Here is a 24,785-nt window from a genome sequence, read left to right on the forward strand (position 1 = left end):
GTCTGCTCGTTCGTCGAACTTGTGCCGTTTGCCGTTTTCGTTTTTTTGCTTTCGCAGTCGTCGTCATTATTAGTTCTAAAACTGTGAAAAATTCCAAGTGACTGATGTAAAAGTGAAAAATATGGCGAGTCTTGTGGGCGAACAGCAAATTTCATCAAATAACCAAGAAGGTAAACCTCTAATTCAGGAAAAAATCTTACCTAAATGTTACGATGGAGGCAGATGACATTTTCGCATAGAAATTTTATAAAATTGATTGCTTTTCATGTGTGAAAAAACAATCGATTGTTGAAGAGCTGACGAACAACCTTGAGGGCAGCGGCGCAGCTGAGCGAAAGACAGCGGTAGCCGCGCAGCAAACATTTGCTATTGTGTGAACCTGAAAAGAAAATACTTTTTTCTCATCATCAAGGTGCACCACTCCAGGAAGGAGTGCGTGCAGAAAAAAACGTACTCGATATTATACGACAAACTGCCAAGTGCAGGGGCCAACGCAGTGTAGTGTTCAACATAACAGATTACGGGGCCGAAGAGTTTAAAAATAAGTCAACCGAGTTATTCCAGAATAAAAACTGATTTGCTATTGCATTATGTCAAGCATCTGGTGTGTTGCACTTACATTTCTTGTAAAGCTAAGGCAATGCTTTTCGAATCGAAAAACAATATTAATTTGTTCACCGGAAAAATTAATCGATGGACACTAAATATATTTTATATATAGAAAGGAGTCAGGTGCTTTTTAAATGTTGAACATTTTTAGAAATGTTGGCAAATAGTGTAATGTGTATATGAAAATTCGCAACTATGTGGCAAATTTATGTATATGTAATTGGCAAACTTTGTTCGTGATATGCAGCGCAGTCATAGACACACCAGTGCTGAATCATCCATAAATGTTTTTTAGTGTTCACCGAAAAATATGTAATTCCTTTGTCCTAGTTGTGTCAGCGGTATGGCCGCTCCCTACTACAGTGGTAGGTTACTGACCTTTAAGGGCCGAAATATAAGTTTAATTAGCCTTTGGATTTGAAAGTTCTAGAAATATCAAACCATTTCATTTATTGCGAATATTGTATAAAGACTTCGCATATTATGATAATATGGAGTTTTAAACAGAGTCTTTTTACATTTAAGAAAGTAGTGGATACATATTTTATATCTTTATACATATCCGTATCATTAAAATATAAACTGTGTTATAGTGAAAGTCATTGGTTATACAAAAGAACCAAGCCTTATACTCATTTACTGATAAATTAGAGTTAATCAAATATTGACAGATCATAATTAGTCATGTACAAATGTATTTGATATGAGATTTTTCTAACAATCGGAAATTATTCTTTAAACGAAATTGTTCAAAGATAAGATGCATTTGTTCTGATAGTGTACATGTGTAGTTAAACTCTGTTCATCACTGTTTCTTATATTTACTGTGAAATGCCAGCACGATTATTTTCTTTATCGCTTAGACGCAGTATTTTGAAGGGCATTGTGAAAGTGTAGTTGAAATATATTTTCACTATTTTCTCTTATATTTGATTTATTAGTAGATAACTACTTGTTATTGTTTTCTTTCGTTCCCCTACTTCTCTGTCTTATGTTTATTTTACTCTACAGCTGATTTGACTAATACATGGAATTGTGCTTGAAAAATGTTTACCCACATGTATATATACATATGTATATGTATATGCCTTGGCATTTGTATGGCTAGTGTGAAAACAGCTAAGAATAGTGACCCAACGACAATAAGCACCGAATTTGTTAATCCACCGCTGATCCATTGAAAATTTGTGGAATTAAAATTTCCTACAGATTTTTTAATATCGTCTGCCTAGACGTTGCCTATATCTTTTGATGTTTTCTCTCTTATTTTCCTGATTTAATTTTTTACTAATCGTGCATTTTCTTTTATTTTGCAGCTGAACCAGTTCAGAAAGTCGATAGTCGAGAAGGCAGTGTCGAACGCAAAGGTAATTATTATAATTTAAAATTACTGCACGCACACAACTTCAATATACGTTATACATATGTACACGTATTCGCATTTTTCTCTTGCTAAATAATCATGCTAATAATTTCACATTCCATTTTCCACTTTTAACTGTAACGTGACAAAATTGGGCAAAAAAATATTAACTCAAAATTGAATTGAAAAGCCGATTTCGCATTTAATCCGTTTTCTGCTGTGTGTCTCCCCAATTCCATGGATAGTGTAAATGCTAAGAAAACAACTTTACATTGGTTTGCGCAAGTGGGTGGAGATGATAATGAAGCGCAAGGTAGTTGAGTATACCCCATTACAAGTTACTAATTTGTACATACAGTTGCAAAATGCTTATTACCGATATTGGAACAGATTTGCGGATAAGGGATTACAAAGTGCATGAAAAATTAAGTTAAACTGTAAATAAATACACATAATTATTTATAAAAATAGCTCAAATTTGCAGAATGCCTAAAAAGTATTTTCATATAAAAATTTTCTAAGTATAAAGTTTGCTAAAATTTACGTTACACCCATTTTTCAGCCAAATTTTTGACTTTTCTCTTAACCTAGATTTATTTTTGCGCACCCATGGATTTTAATTGCCCTCCCTAAATATATATGTATATTTAAAGTAAGTAAATGCGCATTATAGCTCTTTTCATATAATATATTCAAGTATAGTTCTTTCGTAACGTAAAATTGTTTTTATGGCTATCAATTGATTTTCCACCCTATTCCCCTCCATTGACTTTTGCACTTGAGCTGACTTGACTTTGTCACAATTAAGCGAACGCAAAACGTTACCAAGATGCAAAAAGTGGAGCTTTATAATTGAAAATTTAAATTCATTTATGCATCGAATCTAGAACATATGTTTCTGCATAGCCTATATCATGTAATCTGCGAAATGCTACTAAAAACCGGCAATAAAAAATACGACCTAAATTACTAGAAATACATTTTTGTTGATGATGCAAGCGCCTCAGCTACGTCTAAGCAGGAATTCACAAACATAAACGCAAGTAAAACGCTCGACATTTAGCAAAGAAGACGCCTATGTTACACATACTAGCTAATACTATATGAGCTACATACATGTGCACAACTTTTTATTTACTTGGCATTTATTAAGTATGCTAGTGTGCAATAGCTATAATTGACATTTTGTTGTTGCTACCAGTCAAGTTGTCTACAAAGTTTTCTTATTTCCCAATCTCACAATGTAATATACATATGTACATACATAACTATATGCTAGCTAAATTAGGTGCTTTTATATTACACATATGCATATGTATATATTTTTGTTTATGCATAGACTGGAAACGCAAGGTAGAGCAGCCGATTTATGCCGGCAAATGCCACAAAAGCTACCAAAAATTCCTATTAATCACTAAAATATTCGCGACAATGTTGGATGCATGTACATATGTACATACGCCCGAACATTTGTAAATACACATGAGTATATAGTTGCTCAAAATACAAAAAAATGAACCAAACTGCAGTTATATCATTTAATTTTTCATTGATTAGGAAGTTATCATTGAAGTTATTTAATATTATAATGTGAAAAAGCATGCAATTCAAATTAATACAAGTAGGTATTGAAGTAAATTATTAATTATTAAAAGTTTGAGTTTGAAAATTATTTTCTTAGTTAGGTATTGGCATCTTTCGCACCAACCAGGTCAGATATGAAAGTATATACACTAGTATGTCGTTAGCAAATTACCAAGCGTGCAAACTGATTAAAAACTTATATAACACTCAAAAGCAAATCTTATATATAGTACTAAAACCGAGTGTATGTGTTTGTGGGCAACACTTTCCAATTTCTACCATACCTCCTACTGACATGCTGTCAGTTTAACCACATAGCCATTGATTGAGCGCTTGTATCTTTCCAGACGCATTTTGCTATTTTTTTCTTTCCGAAATCGCTATTTTATGCTTTACGTATTAGCAATTTAAATTAAGCTTGGCATTGTTTGTCGTCTTCTTTGTTTTTAGCTCCCAAAATAAAAAGCAAAGAAAACAATTAAGTGCTTCAATTTGCTCGCACTTTGCCTGCTCATATGCCGGCCGCCTATTCATAATTCGATTTCTGTATGTTCGCTGTTCCATTTTAAGTAGCTTTCAGACTTTTTAGAACGTGGGTTGGGTCTTGGAACTCGTATGATTTTGCATTTTTGTATTTCTTCTCACGTTCTTCTTTCGCAATGGAAAGCACTCCACTCCTATCACTTAATATCGGGATTTTCATTTAAGTGCCGAACAGAAGTTTATACCGAGAAGTATGATAGGAAGGTATCTACTACGTATATATGTATGTATGTATCTTACCCGCAAATACCACATATTTATTATGATGACGTCAGTTTCATAGTTGGCTGTTCACGTACATACATACCTGCCTGTTGAATACGTATTGCCGCATATTTATCAACTTGAACAGTTTGAAAGTTGACACACAATTGTTGGTGTTAAAACATTTCGAAAGTATATGATAGAATCGCTATTATATTGCACCCAATTGATAATTCCTAAATACAACAAGTATTTTTGCATGTGTTTGTAATTATGTATTCATTCAAATATCATGTAGCTTTTTAGACATGTGAGTTTAATATTAGGAAATCTGCCGAAAAATATTATCTGTGTATGCAGAAATGTTTGTTTGAAACCTAAAAATATTGTATTATCCTATTATTTGCGATATAAAACAGCACTTAGTTACTACAAGGCGCGATTTTGATCGATTGTTTGGAATGGTCAATTATTTTGATATCGATATGAGGATGATTAGCGTTTTATAAACTGATAACACATTATTTGTGTATATAAATAAATTATGAAAGCATTGAAAGAGGAAATAATATTGATTCTAAATTTATTTGGTAGTGAACTAATAATACAGATATGAAAGGTATGCATACATTTTAGAGAGGAAAAGCACCCACTATAAAGTTTCAACTTATAAAGTTTGTTCCTGCCCTATTTTTAAGTTCTTGATATACTTTTTGAAAACTTAGCGCTCAATTATTATAACCAATGCTACCTAAAATGAACATTTACTTAAACACTTACATTGTATTAACTTCTGTGTGATCAAATATGACCCGGACCGACAAAAATCTAAACACATTTTCATGTATCATGTGAATGAATCTCTACTATCACTTTCCAAATATACTTCTGAGCCAGTACAAGCTTACCAACGCTTAATCTAATTTTCCATACACTTGTTATAAGCCTTGATGGTAGGGGGGATTTTTATTTATTCCGGCTCATTTTTGGAGTGCCATTCACCAGAGTGTTGCACAGTTTCGACGTCATCAGCTTTCGTCACCAGTAATGATCTAAATTCGATTTCGTATTTGCAAAAGCTTCAGATCTTTTGGTACAAGTGTAGCCTTTACACCTTTCATACCTAAAACATTAACCAAAATGTGTGATTCGACCCACAAGAGGTGTTGATTCCACACGAACATAAAAAAGGTTCCACTAATCCAGAAAAAAAAAAATAACGTTTCGGTTGGAGCACGCAATTTAAGTGGAGCAGTCCGGATTAAATTTGATCAGAAGGTATATCATTCTAATTGAAAAGTTTCATCATTTTTTGAGTAGATTCAATAGATATGAGATTATATTCTCTAACCGACCTTTGGCTAAGAGTTTAAATTAAATTAGAATTTCACATATCATACGATTTGTTGTGGTCTATTTAAAATGTATTACTTTTTATTTCCTCGTTTTCATAAAGTGCACACAACGGCATTTTCACATTCGCCTTATTTTTCCACATCTTGGATACAAAGTCGCCTCACGTATTTGCGTTGCATGCGGCGCTTAATTTGAATTTAACAAACTAAATGCACTTGAAATCTATTAAATGAACTTAACAACAAACATACTTACATATGTAAATATTATACAGTCTTTGATTGTGAACTTGTAAACGGTGCTTGGTTACCTACTACATACATACATATTCTAATGCAATTTTGATATGTAAGTTTGCATGCGGAATCTAAAAGCACCTACCACTTCGCTTTCCTCTCTCTTGAACTCTACATGCACATAGTGAAGTAGCAAGTGCTACTCTCCACCGCTAAAAGACATTGGATTTACTATTTTTATTTGCACTCATTCCGTTTTTATTAATACAATTTTTTTGTTGTTTGCGGTTTCGCATGTTACTGCCGCAAATGCATAACATTGAGCGTGGTGACGCATATACATATGTATGTACATACATACATACTCTTAATGTAACAGACAGTTAAAGAGTCGACAACATACACACTATTATTAAGCGCTACATAAATATATGTACATATATGTAAATATGTGTTTGTGTCTTCTACTGCCTAACTAATTGCAAATTCTCCAACATTCCATGCACCAACCAACCAAAAATCAAAAAACAAACAAATCAACGCACCATCCACTCACCGGATCGAAACGAAACGAAAACCGTATCCAAAAAACCACATGCAATTGCGCCAATTCGAATGTGAATGCGAATATTTAGTGAGTAAAGACCGTGACGAGAAGCTAAAGTTGGCACGGGAGCGTCAAAATGAAGAAAGACAAAGGAAAATCGAAGAGCTAAAGGCGCAAGCGGAAGCGGCGCAACGATATCGCGAACAAAAAGAAGAGGAACGTCGCCGCCGCATAGAGGAGATACGACAACGCGACACGGAGAAGCGACACCAAGTCGAAGAACGTAAACGCGCCATAACCGAGGCGGAAAAGGAGCGCCGCGAATATATATTGCGGAAGAATCAGGTATGCTGGCAGCGAAAATGTAACGTAAACAAAGCAAGAATGCAAGTGTTAATGCACTTGCAGCTTTGCAATTTGTTGCATTTTGCATTTGCAGGTGAAATTGTTAATTAAGCACAAATAATATTTTATACGTTTGTTAGGAACGCGAATCCCGCTTGGAAACAAAGAAAGGTCCGCGCAGTACAGTGGCCTTTGCTTTCGGCTCGTCGACACCTCGCCTATTGGAGCCCGATTTTGGACTGGTATCGCCAAGCACTTATCTGGGTCATCGACGGTAAGTAATTCAAATTAATTATGCAATTGTAACAATTTAAGGTCTGCTTGTGCATTTGCGACTCTGCGGAGTGAATAGAAGTAAACGTGAAGTTATTTGAAAGGAATTCAGATGTTAGTATGCGGTTGCAACTGGCAAGCAAATGGCGACTATTAGCTTCGAAAAACACTCGTGTCTAGACAATTTCTTCCAAATAAGTCACATTTAACTTTTTATAAAATAGTATATATTTTTTTGAATCCTAATGTTGTTGTAACGGCATAATAATTCCGAGTTAACAGTTCTTGGCCGGATAGAAATTAGGGTCCGTTCTGGTTACGTAGGCCCGACTGTCATGGAAACGGAAGCATTAATAATAACCGTTTTCGATATACTCGATACTAACTCGTATATTTGAAATATTCACATATATTTTGATGTTTGTGAAAAAGACATTTTTATTACCTACAACTTGTAGTTTCTCAAAAATCGGGATAAACCGTTTTTTACACTTTAGAACTCAAAAACCAATTTTCTTCCATTTACTAACCTCAGATCGCCCATAAAGAAATTGTTTCTTTCATTTTTGTTACTTTCCCCTCTTTTGTCAATGAGTTTCATCCTATTATTATTAATTTTTTTGTTTCAAAAATGATCTACCCTGGTCCAAAGCACAAGTATTTTGCTACAAATGCATACCTCAACTTTTTTAATTGTTTAACATCAAATACAATTGTATTTCATTTTCTACAGGTCGACGTCGATCTCTAATGTTACTGGTGCTTCATTATCACGTCGTAGTTCTGAACGTGAACTGACCGACAGTGGTGCCAAGAAGCGTGCAACATCGGCCGGTGGCACGGATCGGCATGAAGGTAAGTGTAGACGATTAACTCGCACTCATTGCCACTTATCACGTTTGCAGTTTGTAAAAGCACACAAGTTAGTCAACGCCAGGAACTCTCACAGTATCACAAATTAAGAAAGCACAATGCAATGGTGATCGTATTCAGCTGCAACCTAACTGTTTTAGATAGCAAACATTTGTTGAATCACGTCACCATTAACAAGTGTCTTACTTAATTTCACACTTTAATAAATTATCTCTATTTTATTAATGGTTTTTAATAATTTGCAGTCGAGAAACATTTACTTATATACATATATATATATGTTTTATATTTTACCTTTTTACTTGTGTGTATTTTCCACTCTTCGTTATAGTTTCGAGCTGCATTTACTGCGTATAATTGTGTGCGTGTGTGCATTGAAATAAATTTTTGTATTTTTCGTATTATCTATGACGTAAATATTTGAAGTATATACAAACATACATAATTTTGATTTAGCGCCCACTGTGATTTCGCTCCTGCTTTATTTTCGACTTCCTCCCCGTATACTCTTGCGAGTTAAATAGCAGATCGTAAAATATTAAAATGTTATGCATACATACTTATATTATTTGCATATTCGTTTGCGGTATTGCAGCCAATGCGCAAAAAGTATTTTTTATTTTGAGTTGTTTTTTAGTTTAAAAATTCTTCTAACTTTTGATTTTCTTACAACGCATATGCTTTGGTTGATATACATGAAACTTTCTTTCTTCTATAATTGGTTAATAGGTGTATGTGCGTGTATGCACATAAAAGAAAATATGTGCCATGCATTACACCTTTCTTCTTTCTACTGTTTCGGCATCTCAATACAATATTAATGATACATGCAGCTATCAAACAAAAAATGTATTCTCTATCAAGCATCAATTCATTCATTTTTACTTACTCTCTTATAATTTTCCAACATTTTGTTTTTCTTCAAAACAAAAATAAAACTAAAAAAAACTACTGTTATACATATGTACATGCAGTCAGAAGGTCATTAGTAGACATGTGTATGATTTTACAACCGCATATGCATTTACTACACACATACATACATATATACATATGTACACTTTTATATAGCATTGTTTGTATGATAAATATATACTATATGTATATGTATATATACTATACTATACTATAAACTTAGTTTGCAATTATATACGTATCTACAGACATACATATGAAACAAGAATAATAAAAAAATATGTAATTAACTTGTATAAAAACAATATGCAATCACCCTTTGTACAAATACAATACAATCAATACACCACACAGATCATCGTCGTAAGTCATCATCCATGTATGAAGTTTTCAATTGGGGATACTCGAACGATGAGCCACCCAAACGTTTTTCCCTCTCCATTGTGGGCAGTGAAATCAATATTGATGATCCCCCAGCTGCCACAGCCACAGCCTCGGCAGGCCATGTACGCACTTATACTGCTCATCATCAGGCACATCAGCATCAGCACGGCAACAACAACAACAACCAAAGTATAACAAATACAAGTGGGCACAGACAAAATGTTGCAATAGACTCTGCAAGAGCAGCTACAGCAGCAGCAGCAGCAGCAACAACAACCACAAGCACAGCTGGCAAAAGCAGTCAATCGGCTACAGCAGCAACGACATTTAATTACTCTAGTAAGACGAGTGCGGCTGTGCGCCACACAAATCCAAAGAGAAGATTTACACCCTCTCTGCTCTGCTCGAATGCTCAGAATGTTTTCGTAAAAACTTGTTTTCTGTTTTTTTTTTCTCGTTTCGTACCTACTAATAATGAATAGTCCAGTTTGGTTTAGTTGCTAAATTTTCCTATTTTCAACAAAAAGATTATCTAAAGTTTTTAGACATACTTTAAATTATCACTTGTTTTACTCGAAAAAAATATGTAGATTCTTGATTGATACTCGGATGATGATGATAATTTTAAATATAACATTTTAGTTTATTCTATTTTGTATTTTACAGATAGTTTCCTCTTTTTTATTAATATACTGTTATAATAGTTAACGCAATTTCCCTTGGCGGTCAAAGATTTTGTAAAATCTTGCACTTTTCTTACTCTCTTGTTTCCTTATCGCCAGTCCAACAGCAGTTCCGTGAATTTACATTGTTAGTTTTCACTATTATAACAGTATATTAAGACCCACACCCGAAAATAGATTGATAAATGAGAAATGCACCGCGACCTTAGGTCTATTATGCCCCACCCGAAAATAGAAAGCAATTTTATCAAGAAACATCGCCAGAAAATAATCCAACCAAGATCCGACTGTCGTCGGAACGGTTTTGGTTTCACTTCCAATTCATTGTCTTTCCTGCAAGGTATAAGATTCTATCATAACAAACTGGACTATTTATTTTTGAACACGTTTTTACGCTCATAACCTCACATTAACCTTTTTGTGTTTTTATGTTTGTTCGTAATTTTTTTTCTAATGAATGAGATACATATAACAATGAAATTAATAATATAATTCCTTTTTATAAAATTTGTAAAAAAAAAATAATCCCAGCATGATTTGGATAGTTTTTGTACTGATTGCATGTTCTTTAATCGTAGTATTGCTCGTTGAGTCACATTTAGTGGTACTGTTTCGATTGTTTGCTCGGATATTATCGCATCGAATTCCTAATAAGTCTGATTACTGAAGTATACCCTTCAAGTATTCGAATCGTAATACTTACTTCCACTTGTTTTTTTGAATGCCCAAGTGATTCTCTTACGTAATGTTTTTGTTTTGCATTTATGCTGTAATGCTGTGTGGCATGCTCGCTCAGTTCAGTGTGTAGTACGCGCGTACATACATACATACGCCGATATATAGTGCAATTAATATGCTGATCTTGCTGCTTTGCGCCTTTTACCCTTATTTTTTATTCGTAATATACCTACTTTTCAAACGTATTCGTTCGTTTTTGAAGCAAAATACAGAAATCAATACTGTACATTTGTACAAATTCATTCATAATTAGAAAGAAAAAAATCCATAATAATTTAAACAAATGTAAATATCTATGTACTTACTCAAAACAAACTATCTGTACAAACAAAAACACTGTACCACAATTTTACAGACGATAGTGTCGATAGTCATGCAACACAAATTGTGTTTAGAAGTGTAGCCCGCAGAAAAACCGATTTGATGCCGACAATACCCAGCCCCAGGGACGGGCATTACGGTTCCAGATCGTCGCTGAGCCACACGCCACGCACCCCAGGTAAGCCAATAACTAAACAGACCAAAACCCAAAAACAAAAAAAAAAATACATCTAATCAAATCCATACAAACCAATCAACAACAGTAAATAATTCATATCCACCAAACCAAAACTTTGAAACAAACAAGAAATTTATAATTATAATACATGTTAGTAAATACATACCTACATACATACATGCATACATATATCCATATTTTATAAGACTTCTTGTACAAAATCCATCCGAAACTCAAGCTATTGCATAAACATACAGACATCGCTTCAGAAAACACGTCCATTCCATCACTCTTTCTCTTCCAACAGTCTCGCGTTTTCTTAAATAATTATTTTTTTTTTGTTTACTTTTTTTCTATCGTTAAGTTTTAATTTTTGGCGTTAAAAAAATGTATTTCTGATTTCGTTGTGGCATATTTTCGTGCGATATCCATCCTGCAGCTCGTTAATTTGGTTTTCTTTTTGTTTTTGTTGTAGCATCTTTCGATTTACTGTACATATCATTTTTTATTGCAATATTCATAATTGCCAGCGATTTTCGTCTTATAATCATTACTTGCGGCGTAAGGAGCGATACTGAACTGTCTGTTGTTTTCGGCTTCTCAAACTGTCGCATACTTTTCTGAACCTAAACGTGTTGAAATTTTTACTCTTCCGTGTCCAAATTAATATTGGTCCATGTCCTAGCTCGTTGAGATAATGAGGGTCATCACACAATAATATATGTATATTATCTATACTGTTTCTGTATATTAGCGGATTCAATATTGTTCTTTGATTCGAAACGTTTTAAATTGATTTTTTTTACGAAAAAACGTTCGTACCTTTCTCGGTTCAAAATTTTCACAAAATTACAAAATGTTTTTGAAGGTTTTGGAAAGTGCCCTTTGAGGAATCTTGCCTAGATAATATTCACCACTACAGTTTTGAAGATTTTAACCATATATTTTCAGTTTTTAACCTAAACTAATATCTTCTTCTTAATTGGCGTAGACACCGCTTATGCGATTATAGCCGAGTTAACAACAGCGCGCCAGTCGTTTCTTCTTTTCGCTACGTGGCGCCAATTGGATATTCCAAGCGAAGCCAGGTCCTTCTCCACTTGGTCCTTCCAACGGAGTGGAGGTCTTCCTCTTCCTCTACTTCGCGAGGAGGTCTTCCTATGCCTCTACTTCCCCGGCGTCATAACTAAGCCATAAATAAAGATATGGATCATATTTGGCTAATATCGCTTGCATACTTTTAGGGTGCAATAAGAAAAAAACGTTCCCGATTTTTTTACTTTAACTTAATTGAAAGCTAGTGTATTTCTAACAATTTTCCAACATAAAATTATATAATAATAATTAAATATTATAATTATATAATAATAATTAAATATTATAATTATATAATAATAATTAAATATTATAATTATATAATAATAATTAAATATTATAATTATATAATAATATAATTACTTTTTGGATTTATATTTTTTAAGAGAAGTATTGCAATAGATTCGAAGTTGTGAATTTTACTTCGTTATGGTTTAATATTTCGTCTCAATTATTGTAAAGATAGTAGATAGACCATTTGTAGACTAAAACATGTTTTTTCGAAACCAAATTTTAAATAATTATTTGTTTTCATTAAAATGTATTAGCATTTATTCTTCGCTTGTATGCTCGAACTATGGCAGACTCCACTAATTATTCATTTATAAACTCGAATTAGAAATTCCCAAGTTTGCTGAAACTCTTTAGACCTCGAGCTTTGAAACTGACAAATTCTGAGGTTTGCTTATTTGCTCATAAATATTTTCTTTTATGTAAATCACTTATTTATTCTGGAACTAGGCGTTTTCCTTTTCATTTTAAGTTTTGTTTCTTAAATAAACTTTGCTTTAATTATTTTAAATTAATTTCTATATTATTTTGATATTATAGTATTTTTTCCTTTATATTTGGAATTGCAATCCGACTATTTCGCATTTTTTGCTGCATGCCTTAAGCCACTGCAATATTTTCTCCACACAACTGTATTTTGTGCCGTCCCATGAAATCAATCACATTCGCTTTTTCACCTGTACTATGTTTGTAATTTCACTGTGATTATTTGCACCGAACCAAAGCAGCAATGTCACGCGCGTTGTGTTGTTAGTTGCGCCTGCGCCAAACACCATATGCACTTAGAGCGAAATAAATTAGATTATATACTTATTTACGAATATACATTTATACATTTACTACATCAACATATTTAGATATTCCTTTCGTTCAATTAATTTAAGTTAGCTAGCTTACTGCTAAGTATATTTTAAAATCATTAATATTTTTTCAATTTGCAATTTATGTATTTATAAATTCTGATAATTTCAAAATACTTATTATCAACCGTATGTATTTCAACACAAATTCAACTCACTCAACTCAAAATTCAATTCAATTCACTGCTCCTCTCCTGCATCATAAACAACAACCACCACGTAAACTGTCATCAATCAAATGCGCAAATAATAAAACAGGACGTGCCTTCTCCATGAGTCGTCTGGATCAATTGGCTCAACCGATACGCCGCAATGGCGAGCACATACGCGCCATACTCGAGCGTGAGCGTCGAGAACAGATGGAACTGTTGGACGAAACCGAATCGCTAGGAGGTGGCCGAAGGCGCGGCAGTAAACCACGTCACGGCAGCGGTAGCAGTAGTGCCGGCGGTGGCGGTGGCAGCGGTCCCATGTCGCGCAGCATGACACATCTGGCCAGCGGGCGCGCCAAATACACACTCAGCAGCAGCAGTCCTGGTGGCGGTGGCGGTGGCGTTGGCGTCATGTCAAACAGTTTTCGTCCGCTGAGCGGTGGCCAACGTGATACCACTTGTAAGAGTTTGACACAGTTAAACAATTCGTGGTCGAGCGCTACACCGCGCTCTACACTGGGCTTACAAACAGCTGCTACTAGAAAGTATCTGCAATCATCATTAGCTTCATCACCATCAGCGATTGGGACTAAACGCAGCGAGCAGCTACTAAATCATCTTACTAACCCCTACCGTTTCGATCCAAACTCATTATTGATCATGAATTCTAGTTTCTCAATAACAACAGGTGTGTGTGTGTGAAGTTTATAATTTTTTTTTTGTTTGGTTTTTTTATTACAACTTCTCCCAATTCTTTTACTCGTAACTTTAACAACCAAGCAACCAAGAAAGCTAAACTCCTTAAACATGTACTAGTAAATGACTAAAATTTCTATCGAATATAGAATTTTGCTAATCCACTTCATTGTTATAACTAGAAACAAACTGCATTTATAATTTGATTTTTCAAATGCTAAGTATTTGTGGACCTCCTCTACATTGAATTTCAGTATTTCACTCATTACTCACCTACTCTCCGTGTTAATCACCAATCTATTGATCCACTGCAAAGCACTTACAATCAAGCGGCCATTTGTTTGTGGTTCTTCTGTGTAACATACCGCACTTTTGACTCAATTTCATGTCGGCAGCAACAAACATTTCTATTTCACACAGTATTCATTCTATACCATTCTTCCACTTTTCGGTAGTGACTTATACACAACACACACTTTCATACTAGTACTTTTAAATTTTTTTCATAAAACTTGAATCTTTGTGTAAATGAGCTATAAAGTAGATCTTGCACAAGGTCTTTAACTACTTACCACGTCGGAAGCGTCTGTTAACACCATGAAACAACATACTTACACTTTTTTTACCACACTTTATTTAAATATTACATTATTGTACTAGTATTTGCTTGAAATTGTTGAACAAAATCGTCTCATTTTGAGTTTTTTTAGCATTTTAATTGTTGTTAATTCTTTTCAAAAAAAAAAAAACAGTTTTGTTCAACAACTCCAGTTTCAAATACCTCGACCTCCTTTGTCTTTTAATAAAGTTTAACTTCGCCGTTGGCTTAATTGTTATGATATATTATATTGTACAGATCTCTATAAAAATTTCGTCAAAAACTTAAATGAAATTCCGAAACACTACTGAAAGTATACTTGTTGAACTAAGAGAAAGAGTAATACAAATATAAACGATTTCTAAAATCAGCTTTTAGAATGATATAAATTACGTAAGGCCACAATTTTGCTAAAATACATTTCTAACATAAACACTTTTGTTCCTGTGTGCACTCTTATAAACACAGTTAAATTATTTATGCTGAAAAAATGTTGGCCTACATTTCGGCGCAAAACCTTTTCAATAGCAAAGCGATTTTCTTAAAAAATTAACTGAAAATCATAATTACAAAAATGTTAATATTTATTTCTTTTTATAATTGAGCTAATTTTTTACCACTCTAAGAGATCGACAATTTTCATCAACAAGTATACTCGCCCGCATTGTTGTCGAATATAATTTCGTTAGCTGTATATATTCAGATATTTAAAATGTTTACCTGGAACTTTGGCTGTTTTTTATGCTAAAAAATACTCGCAAATATTCTTTACTCTTTAACCAAATTTAATGATTACTTTACTGTTATACTCGTATAGCGCCCATTCGAAATTTTGTTTGCAAACATTGTTGTTCCCACCCCCCCAATAGCGGCTAGAGCAGTGGTTCTTTCACACTGCATACAAAAACAACAAAATGCTTAGTATTTGCTTAGCTTTAATTGGTTTTGGGTGTCGCTTAAATGTATATTTATATGTATGTAGTCTATGTAAACGAATTTCGGTTATTGTGTTAAAAATTTTTGTTCCTTAAACTTATCTTCAAAGCAGTTTTTTTTATTTGTTTGCAGTTTTGGTGGTGGATTTATTTATTTATTTTCATTACATCCACACTTTTACAAATACTTTTTATATTTAATTTTCCATAAATCCATCATTTGCCGTTTCATTAATTGTTCAATCAGCGCTCTAGATCAGCAAATTCATTTATTATTTCTTTGTACATATGTATTTTCTTTTTCTTTGTTTTTCTTTAACATTTATTATTCACATGTGTCGTTGTGTTGTTGCATTGGTGTTAGGTTCACGTTCTGGAAATGTCACCCCAGGCGGCAACATCAGCACTTCAAGACCGGGTAGTGCAATGTCCACATCCACAAATTTGTCCACATCTGGTTACGTGGCTAGAAGATCCGTACCGGCTACACGTAAGCAACGGCCAGCTAGTATTGCCGGTACTGGCATGTCGCTGGAGGGTGAGTAAATGTGCTTCTCATACATGTACATAACTACATACAACATACTTACATATGCATATATGTACATTAATATTAATTTGTTGTACATATGCAGGCGCGCCAACATTTCAAACAGTAGTTCTCTATTATGCGTAATATGCTTGGTTGTTATGTTTCTTTGTTCTATTAGTTCGAACTTAAACTGTCTAGACACTAGCAAAACATGATTTTACTAACATTTCGCGCTAACTTACAGACCTAAATAAACACAAAAAAGATAATAGGCCGCCAGTGAAGGCCTCAACACCTTCATCTACGACAACATCAGCACAAAATACCCCCAAACGAACATCAAATTTGATGTCAACCTCAATGATTGTGTCATCGTCTACACGTTTGTCTAGCGCTGAGAAGAAAACACCAGCCAAACGGGTAAGTCACACGCATATAACATAATAAATTTAAAACCCACGTTAAACTATTAAATAAAATTTCGCCCATATTTGTAGGAGTCAGTGACACCCAAAGCCTCCACACCCAAATCGCTTTCAAAAACGTCCAGTTCGGATCGCTTAAACAGAGCTGGCAAGGATATTATGAGTAAATCGTTAATCTCACCATCTCCAAGTCAGACACTTTCACGTAGTGAAAAGGACAAGACGACTACAATTGAACGTAAAAAAGAGGAGGCACCTGCTCCTCCGGTGCAAAGCAAAGACGAAAAGAATTCATTAAATATAGCGAAATCCGAAGCTGAGACTTCGGCCGAAGCATTGGCTGCACCCAATGAGCCAGCAGCAGCAATAGCCGCTGAAGCAGTAAGCTCAGAACCTGCAGCAACTACAGCTGAAACTGTTGAAACGGTGGTGCCAGAGGCAACTCTTACCGAAACAAAGACGCAGCAGTTGATCGACACTGAGTCTGTTGAGTTGAATCAAGTCAGCACTGCTGCTTTGCCGCCAGTGAAACAAGAGCAGACGGCAGCTGCACAGCCACAGCCCCAACCACAACCACGCTCACAAAACGGCAGCAAAGAGAATTCAGAAGTGCGTGAACTCACGCCACCAACACAAAATGGTGATAATAATGATTTGATGACCGCCTCAATGATCGCCAGAAATAAGATCACAACCGAAGAGGAGGCGAAGGCTGCATTGGCTGAACGTCGTCGTCTGGCACGTGAGGAGGCTGAGCGACAGGCCGAATTGGAGCGTCAACGCTTGGAGGCCGAACGCCTTGCCGAACTGAAGCGTCAAGAGGAGGAGGCCGAACGCCAGCGCGCTTTCGAAGAGGAAGCCAATCGTTTGGCTGAGGAACAACGTCGTGCCGAGGAAGAGCGTTTGCGCCAAGCTATTGAAGTAAGTTAAATATTGCAACAATTACGCGTTACAGCATTATCTAAAATGCCGTAATTTCTTTCATTTTAGGAGGCAAAGCAAAAGGAAGAAGAAGAGCGTCGCAAACGTGAAGAGGAAGAGAAGCAACGCGTGCAACGCGAGGAGGCTGAAAAGAAAGCCAAGGAGGAAGCGGAGAAGCAACGCATTGAGGTTGCCGAACGTCTTAAACGAGAGGAGAAGGAGCGCGAAGAACGACGCAAACGCGTTGAGGCGATCATGTCGCGCACACGTAAAGGTGCCAGTGGTGGTGGAAGCGCGACAACACCCAACTCCACGCCAGTAAAGGTAAGTGTGCGCAATTTATTTTTATTTTCGGTTTAACTAACCACTATTATATAATTATTCGTATGCAATAGGAAAGCACAACGCCCAAACCGGCAGCTGACAATTTGCCACAGGAAACACAACAAGAACAATCCTTTACTACTACAACAACAGCAGTGACTAATGCTGTCAGCAGCACTGATAGTAGCTCCACATCGGGCTCCACCACGACTGCGACCACACCAAATCCGCCACAAAACATTGCTGCAGTAGTGCCCACAGCTGTGGTGACCGTGTTGCCCACAAGTGACAAGGTGGAGCCGCAGAATACGCAGGCTATGTACGAGCAAGCTGTAATTGACAAGGAAGCTGCGCTCATAAACAGTTTCTCCAATATGCTAATAGATGAGAATGCGAAAAATCTGCATCAACAGCAACAGCAACAACATTTCCAGCAACCAACACAAATTCTCGAGGTGAGCAATGGAAAATTGCCAATAGACAGTGATGTGCTATTGCAAAATACCACAACAGCAACAACAATAAATACGACTGCCGTTTCAAACGGCAACGGCCATCACATCGAAAATTTAAACAACAAAAAGTAAGCAAGTGAAATTTCAATGCAATTGTCTCTTATATACAATGCACGGCTGGAAAAATATGCTTTTGTAAATTATTTGCATAGGTATTAAGTTCGAGTTACTCACCCCGTTGGGCTAAGGCAAATTAATTTGGTGAAAGGAATTTGGCACTACGTATATATATGCTTGACTCTTCATTTTTACCACGAAAAATTTGTTCAATCTCTCGCATGCTACACGTTTATCAAATATTCATAAGTTTACTTGGCATTTGAAGCGCAGAAACGAAAACTAATTTAATTTGTATATGCTGAACAGTGTATTTAAGGTTGGCCACGAAGTTTGTAAAACTCGGAAGGAATCTTGGAAAACCCTATAAAATACTCATATAAATAATCAGCGTGGCGAGCTGTATATAAGTACACTAGTCCCTCAGTTTTTGAGATGTAAATCTGAAGTTTTACGCATGTCGCTTTCTTCCCAAGAAGTTGTATCGCGATTATATGATATCGGACCACTATAGCAAGTTCAAGTTCTTGTATGAAAAACATGTTTTTAACAAGATATCTACACAAAATTTGGAACGCTACAATTTTCTGATAACTTTATCAGATCAGGCATCCAAATCAAATTCTTTAAGGAAATGTTTTTATTTGTGTAGAGTATTCCAACTTCGGAGTGAATTTTTTCTGGTTTTATTTTTTTATTTTTAGAAACTCATATACAAATATTTATATACACTTTTCGTTATCGAAAGTACTGTAAATATTAAATTCGTTTTTAATTATCCATGATTAGGAATTTACTGTGGTACATTAATATTCGAAATTCTCAAATTGTTTTATCACTATTTGTTCTTAATTCAGGTCAATAGTTTCTGATATCGCTCGTAATTTTCGTGAAGAAAATCGTATTTATGATTTAATTTTCTTAATCTAGTACGCTTCATTTGCCAAGATTCCTCGCTCAACTAAGAAGACTTTTGCACCGCATGTTATAAAAAAATGTGCTTGGCATTACGGTTTATTTTGCTTATTTGTAATTGCACTTTACTAAAAATTGATTTCGAAAATTTCCTTATCTTAATTTGCTGGCCGCTTTGATTAATGTTTTTCTTTTACCTCGAATTTTCCTCTCCCTAAAAAGTGATATCAATAACCTGCAGGATGCCGTAACACCAGCAACAAATCAGTTAATTGATTTAAGCATTGAGTCACAAGATATCAACAATGCAGTTAACTTCAACAACAACAACAGTTTGTTAAACACAACAACCGCAACACTAGTCACTGCAGATAGTCACGATAATAAAGGTTTGCAAATGAAACAATTGAACAAATCAAAATTGCAACAACAATAATAATTGGACTATATATCTTTAATTCGTATTTTCACCGATTTCAGATATTTCACTACTGTGAGTCTGAGCGTGCTAGCAGCCTGCAATTATTGGACGCGCAAACTAAAAACTGCAACAAAGATATAATGCTGTACAACTATGAGAATTAGGAGAAAAAAATCTATTGATTGTGGCGCGTTAGCGTTTATTGAAGTTTTGTGTGTATGTGCGACAATTTATGGTTACTTGACATTTAAGGCGTAATTAATACGAGTTTAACTAATTTAAAATTATATATATATAATATAGAAGATGCAAAAAAAAATGCTAAAGCCAAGTGCATATTAAGAAAATATTAGCAAAACAAACACTGCTTAAGCTCATTTGATATATTTAAAAAATGTGAAGGAATGAGAAGCAAAAGCATGAAAAAATAAAACCTTTAATTAGGATATAAATATTAAAACACAATAAATTATGATGAAAGGGAAAAGCATAAAAACTACGGCAATTGTTCCTCCCGTAACAAAAAAGAAAGCAAAAACTAAGCATAGTTAGGAGTGAAAATATGAAGTATACATAATCCATTGCTTGAAAATACATATGTATATTGTGTATGCTAAATCAAGCAAAACAGAAAAACGAGCAAGCGAGCAAAGAATATACGATTAACTGCATAGTACCGAAAAGCGAAAACTTTCGAAAAGAGCAACGCATTAAATTTATAAAACATTAAAACTATTATAAAAAACGCATAATTTCTGCTCCCCGTTAAGCAAAAAATCAAAAACACCCAAAAACAGCTATGAAAGCTTAAAAGTTTTCATAAAAAAATGGGAAATTTCCATATTGCGCAAGTTCAAGCAGAGTTAAAAAACCTATGCAATACAGTCCATTTAGCTTACATGCATATTCAACCATATAATGGAAGAGATATACTACATATTAAGCAAGAGCGTAAAGTAACTATTTCAGGTAACTAAGGGAACATTGACACGATGCGGAAGAGTATATAAATTAAATATACCCAATATATTTGCAAATATATTATACCAAATTTAAAGCAATCCTGTACGCATGCGCCGACGCTCGTGCTAGCCACAGTGCTGCATACGCTTTATAAACTGATTGTAGACTATGGCTCATGAGAGTTCTCTTTCTGCGTAAAGCAAAAGCAGTCAGCAAACGCATATTTGTATTGGGCTTTAAAGTAAAGCTTGGATATCTATTTTCCGTCTTATTTTAGTACTTTTTTATATTTATTTCAAACATACCCTGTATGCTGCAAGTGTGTTTGCCTGTGTCACGACAATATTTCTTATTTGCTATATGCTGAGAAATGTGCTAATATTTATTGGTAATTTTGCACTTGAAGATATTGATTTAAGCCAAGGGCTAAAAATATGCATCTATATTTCTTTCTTCAAAGATATATAGGTTAAATTTATCTTTTATCTAGCAAATGCTTTACACCACCGATCAAATTGTTGGGTTTTTAGCTGCTTTTCTCGATTCGCTCATTATATTTTAAACAAATTCATGTTTTCAAAAAGGCTTAGCGCATTAAAGATGCGTCACCTTAAAATAACGGTATTAATTCTAACTGTTGAAATAATCAATTGATTACAATTTCGTCCTCTTATATGAGCATATTTAGTATGGTAAAAGAAAATAGTAGATTTTTAGTGTTAGAATCTGCTAAATTGGCTTGTACCTTAGGCACCAGACACGCAAGCAGGCAACACTTGGCAGTTATATAGTAAGAAGCCAGTTTGGGCAGCCAGTTAATTATGCAAAGAATCGGTGGCTAGACAAAAAACTGTTTAACTGAAAAGTAAAGTGGTAGACGCGCTTTAAAATATTATGAATCAAAAGAAAACGAAAGCGAAGCAAAGTAATGTATATCAGCAATTTAGTGTGCGAGTTAGATTATATATATATATTTATGTGTAGTTAATGTATTTTCCGATTTTTTGATGCATATATATATATTTTTTAATTTTTATGTTATCTAAATTTACATTTACATATACATATATTTGCAAAGTTTATACTTAAAAATTAGAAAAGAAAAAAAAAATCAAACAAAATGTTTTAATTTGTTAATATAACTTATTTATATATACACATTGTAATAGCTGATACAACATTAAAAAATAATTTTTTCATATAATAACTTCGAGCATATAAAGCTTATTTAAAAGAAAGCAGAAAACGCATGGACTGAAATTATGGTGGTCGTTTCACGATTAAAGTTAAAAATATTTGAATATTGTATTATTTCACAATTTCACGCTTAAAAGTCAACCACGCATTATGAGTATTCGAACTTTAGCGAATATATTTATACATCTGTATGTCGTTATTTGGAGTTACTGGTGATTCCAAAAAAACACAAAATCATTTTCACCAAACAACAACGTAGTCGGCTTTTTTTAAAAATGCGGCACACGAATAGCATTTTGTGACATCGCTGGTGCATCGCTGAGCGTTTGCACATTTGACGATTGAGGAGCCTATTGAGTAGTTAGTCAAGCGCCAGGTATGCCCTAAATAAATGCATGTATTGAATTTTATGTTCACCGCTAAATATATAATTTTAAGTATGTAATCGGAAGCTGTAAACTGAACGAAATTATGCAAAATAATTTAAATTATTTTTATATTAAGTGAAAGAGCAACGCCAAAATAGATTTTTTATAACCTATAAAAATTTTATTTAAATTAAATTAATATTTTAAATTGCATCCAGTTGTAATTAATTTTTAATATATATTTCGTTATGAAAATTGTTATTGTAATCCCGATAAATGCCTTTGATTGTTTAAACTTTGCGAAGCGCTCACAGAGCCTTCAACTGTGGCACTTATTTGTTTTGGCGCTGTGCTTTCCACTTTACGAATATGATATTAACAAAAATATTGTATGAAAATTAACTGCATATAACGCTGCTGTTACAATTACTATAATTTGCATATCAGCATACAAGTATCTGCACCAAAATGTACTGTGTAACTAATAAACGAAAGCTTATTTAAAATATATGAAACACAAAGGCATGAGTCGAACTGCATAGATTCGGATGCATGTCACTTGGGCAAATATTTGGAAATGAGTGCGCTTAGTGTGTTGGTCAACTAGCACACTTTATTTATACGTCTACACCTTGTCCGTTTGCATCTTATGTATAATTTAAAGCGATTACTAAAATGTACGACATATGTATATTTTATAACTAAAAAAATACACACTTACACCAACATTGCCTAAGTTTCAGCTTCATAACTAAATCGAGTGATTAACATTGAGCTAATACAAACAAAAATGAATTAAAACTATCATGCGTGCACGCATAAATGCATAGTACTGCATGTATCTAAACTTATTTAACTGTAATTCCCAATTAAAAAGGTCTATCTATCGTTATCGTTACATTAAAATAATTATTAATAATATTAAAATTTATTAAATTATAAATCGATGTAACTAACGTACGAAAACAAGTAATCATGCAAACTGACAAAGCGATGCCGAAAAAAATTATAAAAATTGACTTGAAGCAACACAGAAAGGAAAATTTAATAAAGACATGGAGAAGAAAATAAATGTAAAACATGTTTTATTTTAAAGAGAGGTAAAGATTATTAAGGTGTGAGTAGGGTTCGAGGCAAGTTCGAGGACACTCTCTGTGACCTAGTGCAACGAGGTCTAAACCTGGCAAAGGAGTGGTGCAGGGGAGTTGAACTGAGTATCAACCCCTCGAAGACTACCATCGTCCCGTTCACGAGGCTTAGGAACCTCACACTTGGGGGGTAAAGAGATCGAGATGACCAGCAAGGTAAAATATCTTGGTCTCATGCTGGATTCCACTTTGCGGTGGAAGCAGCATGTGAACCAAGCCCTGATCAAGGCGACAAGGGCACTAATGGTGTGCAATCGGCTGGCAGGAAAATCCTGGGGTTGCAAGCCAAGGATTGTCAGGTGGTTGTACACCATGATTGTGCGACCGATAGTCACATATGGAGCGGTGTCCTGGGCCTCTGTGGCGGCACGGGCCTCGGTGGTGATGGAACTATCGAAGCTTCAGCGGCTAGCATGCGTCTGCATGACGGGCGCTATACGAACCTGCAATTGCCCTTCTCCCGAGGGACGGGATTACAAAAACAATAAATTTCACGAGGAAGTTCAAGGTTACCCTCGGCAGCAAGAGCGAGTGGAATGACTCCACTCTTGTGATGGCGCTGAGGGATAGTACACTAAAGTGGTACACTGACGGCTCGAAGACGTCGGAAGGTATTGGTGCCGGGATCGTAGGTCCACACACAAGGCTATCCATACCGATGGGCAGATTCCCTAGTATCTTCCAGGCCGAAGTCTTGGCCATAAGTCAGTGTATAGAGATAAACCTCCATCGCGGCTATCGAAATGAGCGAATAACCATATTCAGAGATAGCCAAGCGGCACTAAAAGCGATCTCCTCTTACGAGATCAAATCACTGCTAGTGCAGGAGTGTAGAGAACGGCTAAACAGCCTATCTGAATTGAACCAAGTACACCTATGTAATTTGGGTACCTGGTCATAGAGGCATAGCCGGCCATGTACTGGCTGACGAGCTCGCCCACTCCGCAGCTTCCACAAATATGGTAGGGCCCGAACCGTTCACTGGGGTGGGCCCACACACTAAAGGAGCTGCTCAGTAGGGAAGAGAGAGTGGGCAGAGAAGGTCATTGGCAACGGGCGCATGGCATGCGGCATGCCAAGTTGCTAATAGGGGGGTACAACCTTAATAGGTTCAGGTCGATAACCAACCTCCCAAAGACTAAACTAAGGCACCTATTCAACCTAGGACTTGCCCCTTGCGCTAACTGCCGGTTCTGCGACAGGGAACCTGAAACCCCGGA

General features: G+C 35.1%; 1 protein-coding gene across 11 annotated transcripts; it reads left to right on the forward strand.

The window, feature by feature from the left end:
* On the forward strand, window positions 1–23,496 carry LOC126763355 (ensconsin). Of its 11 annotated transcripts, none has more exons than XM_050480770.1 (15): window positions 4–170; window positions 1,926–1,976; window positions 6,531–6,787; window positions 6,928–7,061; window positions 7,794–7,915; window positions 9,203–9,571; window positions 11,009–11,152; window positions 13,657–14,238; window positions 16,144–16,317; window positions 16,556–16,731; window positions 16,809–17,657; window positions 17,727–17,981; window positions 18,053–18,564; window positions 19,691–19,857; window positions 19,949–23,496. In XM_050480770.1, exons 1-15 carry the CDS (start codon window positions 122–124, stop codon window positions 19,963–19,965), a joined length of 3,858 nt encoding a protein of 1,285 aa, XP_050336727.1. In that variant the 5' UTR covers window positions 4–121; the 3' UTR covers window positions 19,966–23,496. The 11 variants fall into 11 exon arrangements, with proteins under 11 accessions (XP_050336729.1, XP_050336727.1, XP_050336728.1 ...); XM_050480771.1 differs by having other exon boundaries at window positions 6–170; window positions 13,657–14,010; XM_050480772.1 differs by lacking the exon at window positions 19,949–23,496 and having other exon boundaries at window positions 1–170; window positions 18,053–18,436; window positions 19,691–19,790.
* Window positions 23,497–24,785: the final 1,289 nt, after the last annotated feature.

Source organism: Bactrocera neohumeralis, chromosome 6, assembly GCF_024586455.1.
Source record: "Bactrocera neohumeralis isolate Rockhampton chromosome 6, APGP_CSIRO_Bneo_wtdbg2-racon-allhic-juicebox.fasta_v2, whole genome shotgun sequence".
NCBI lineage: Eukaryota > Metazoa > Arthropoda > Insecta > Diptera > Tephritidae > Bactrocera > Bactrocera neohumeralis.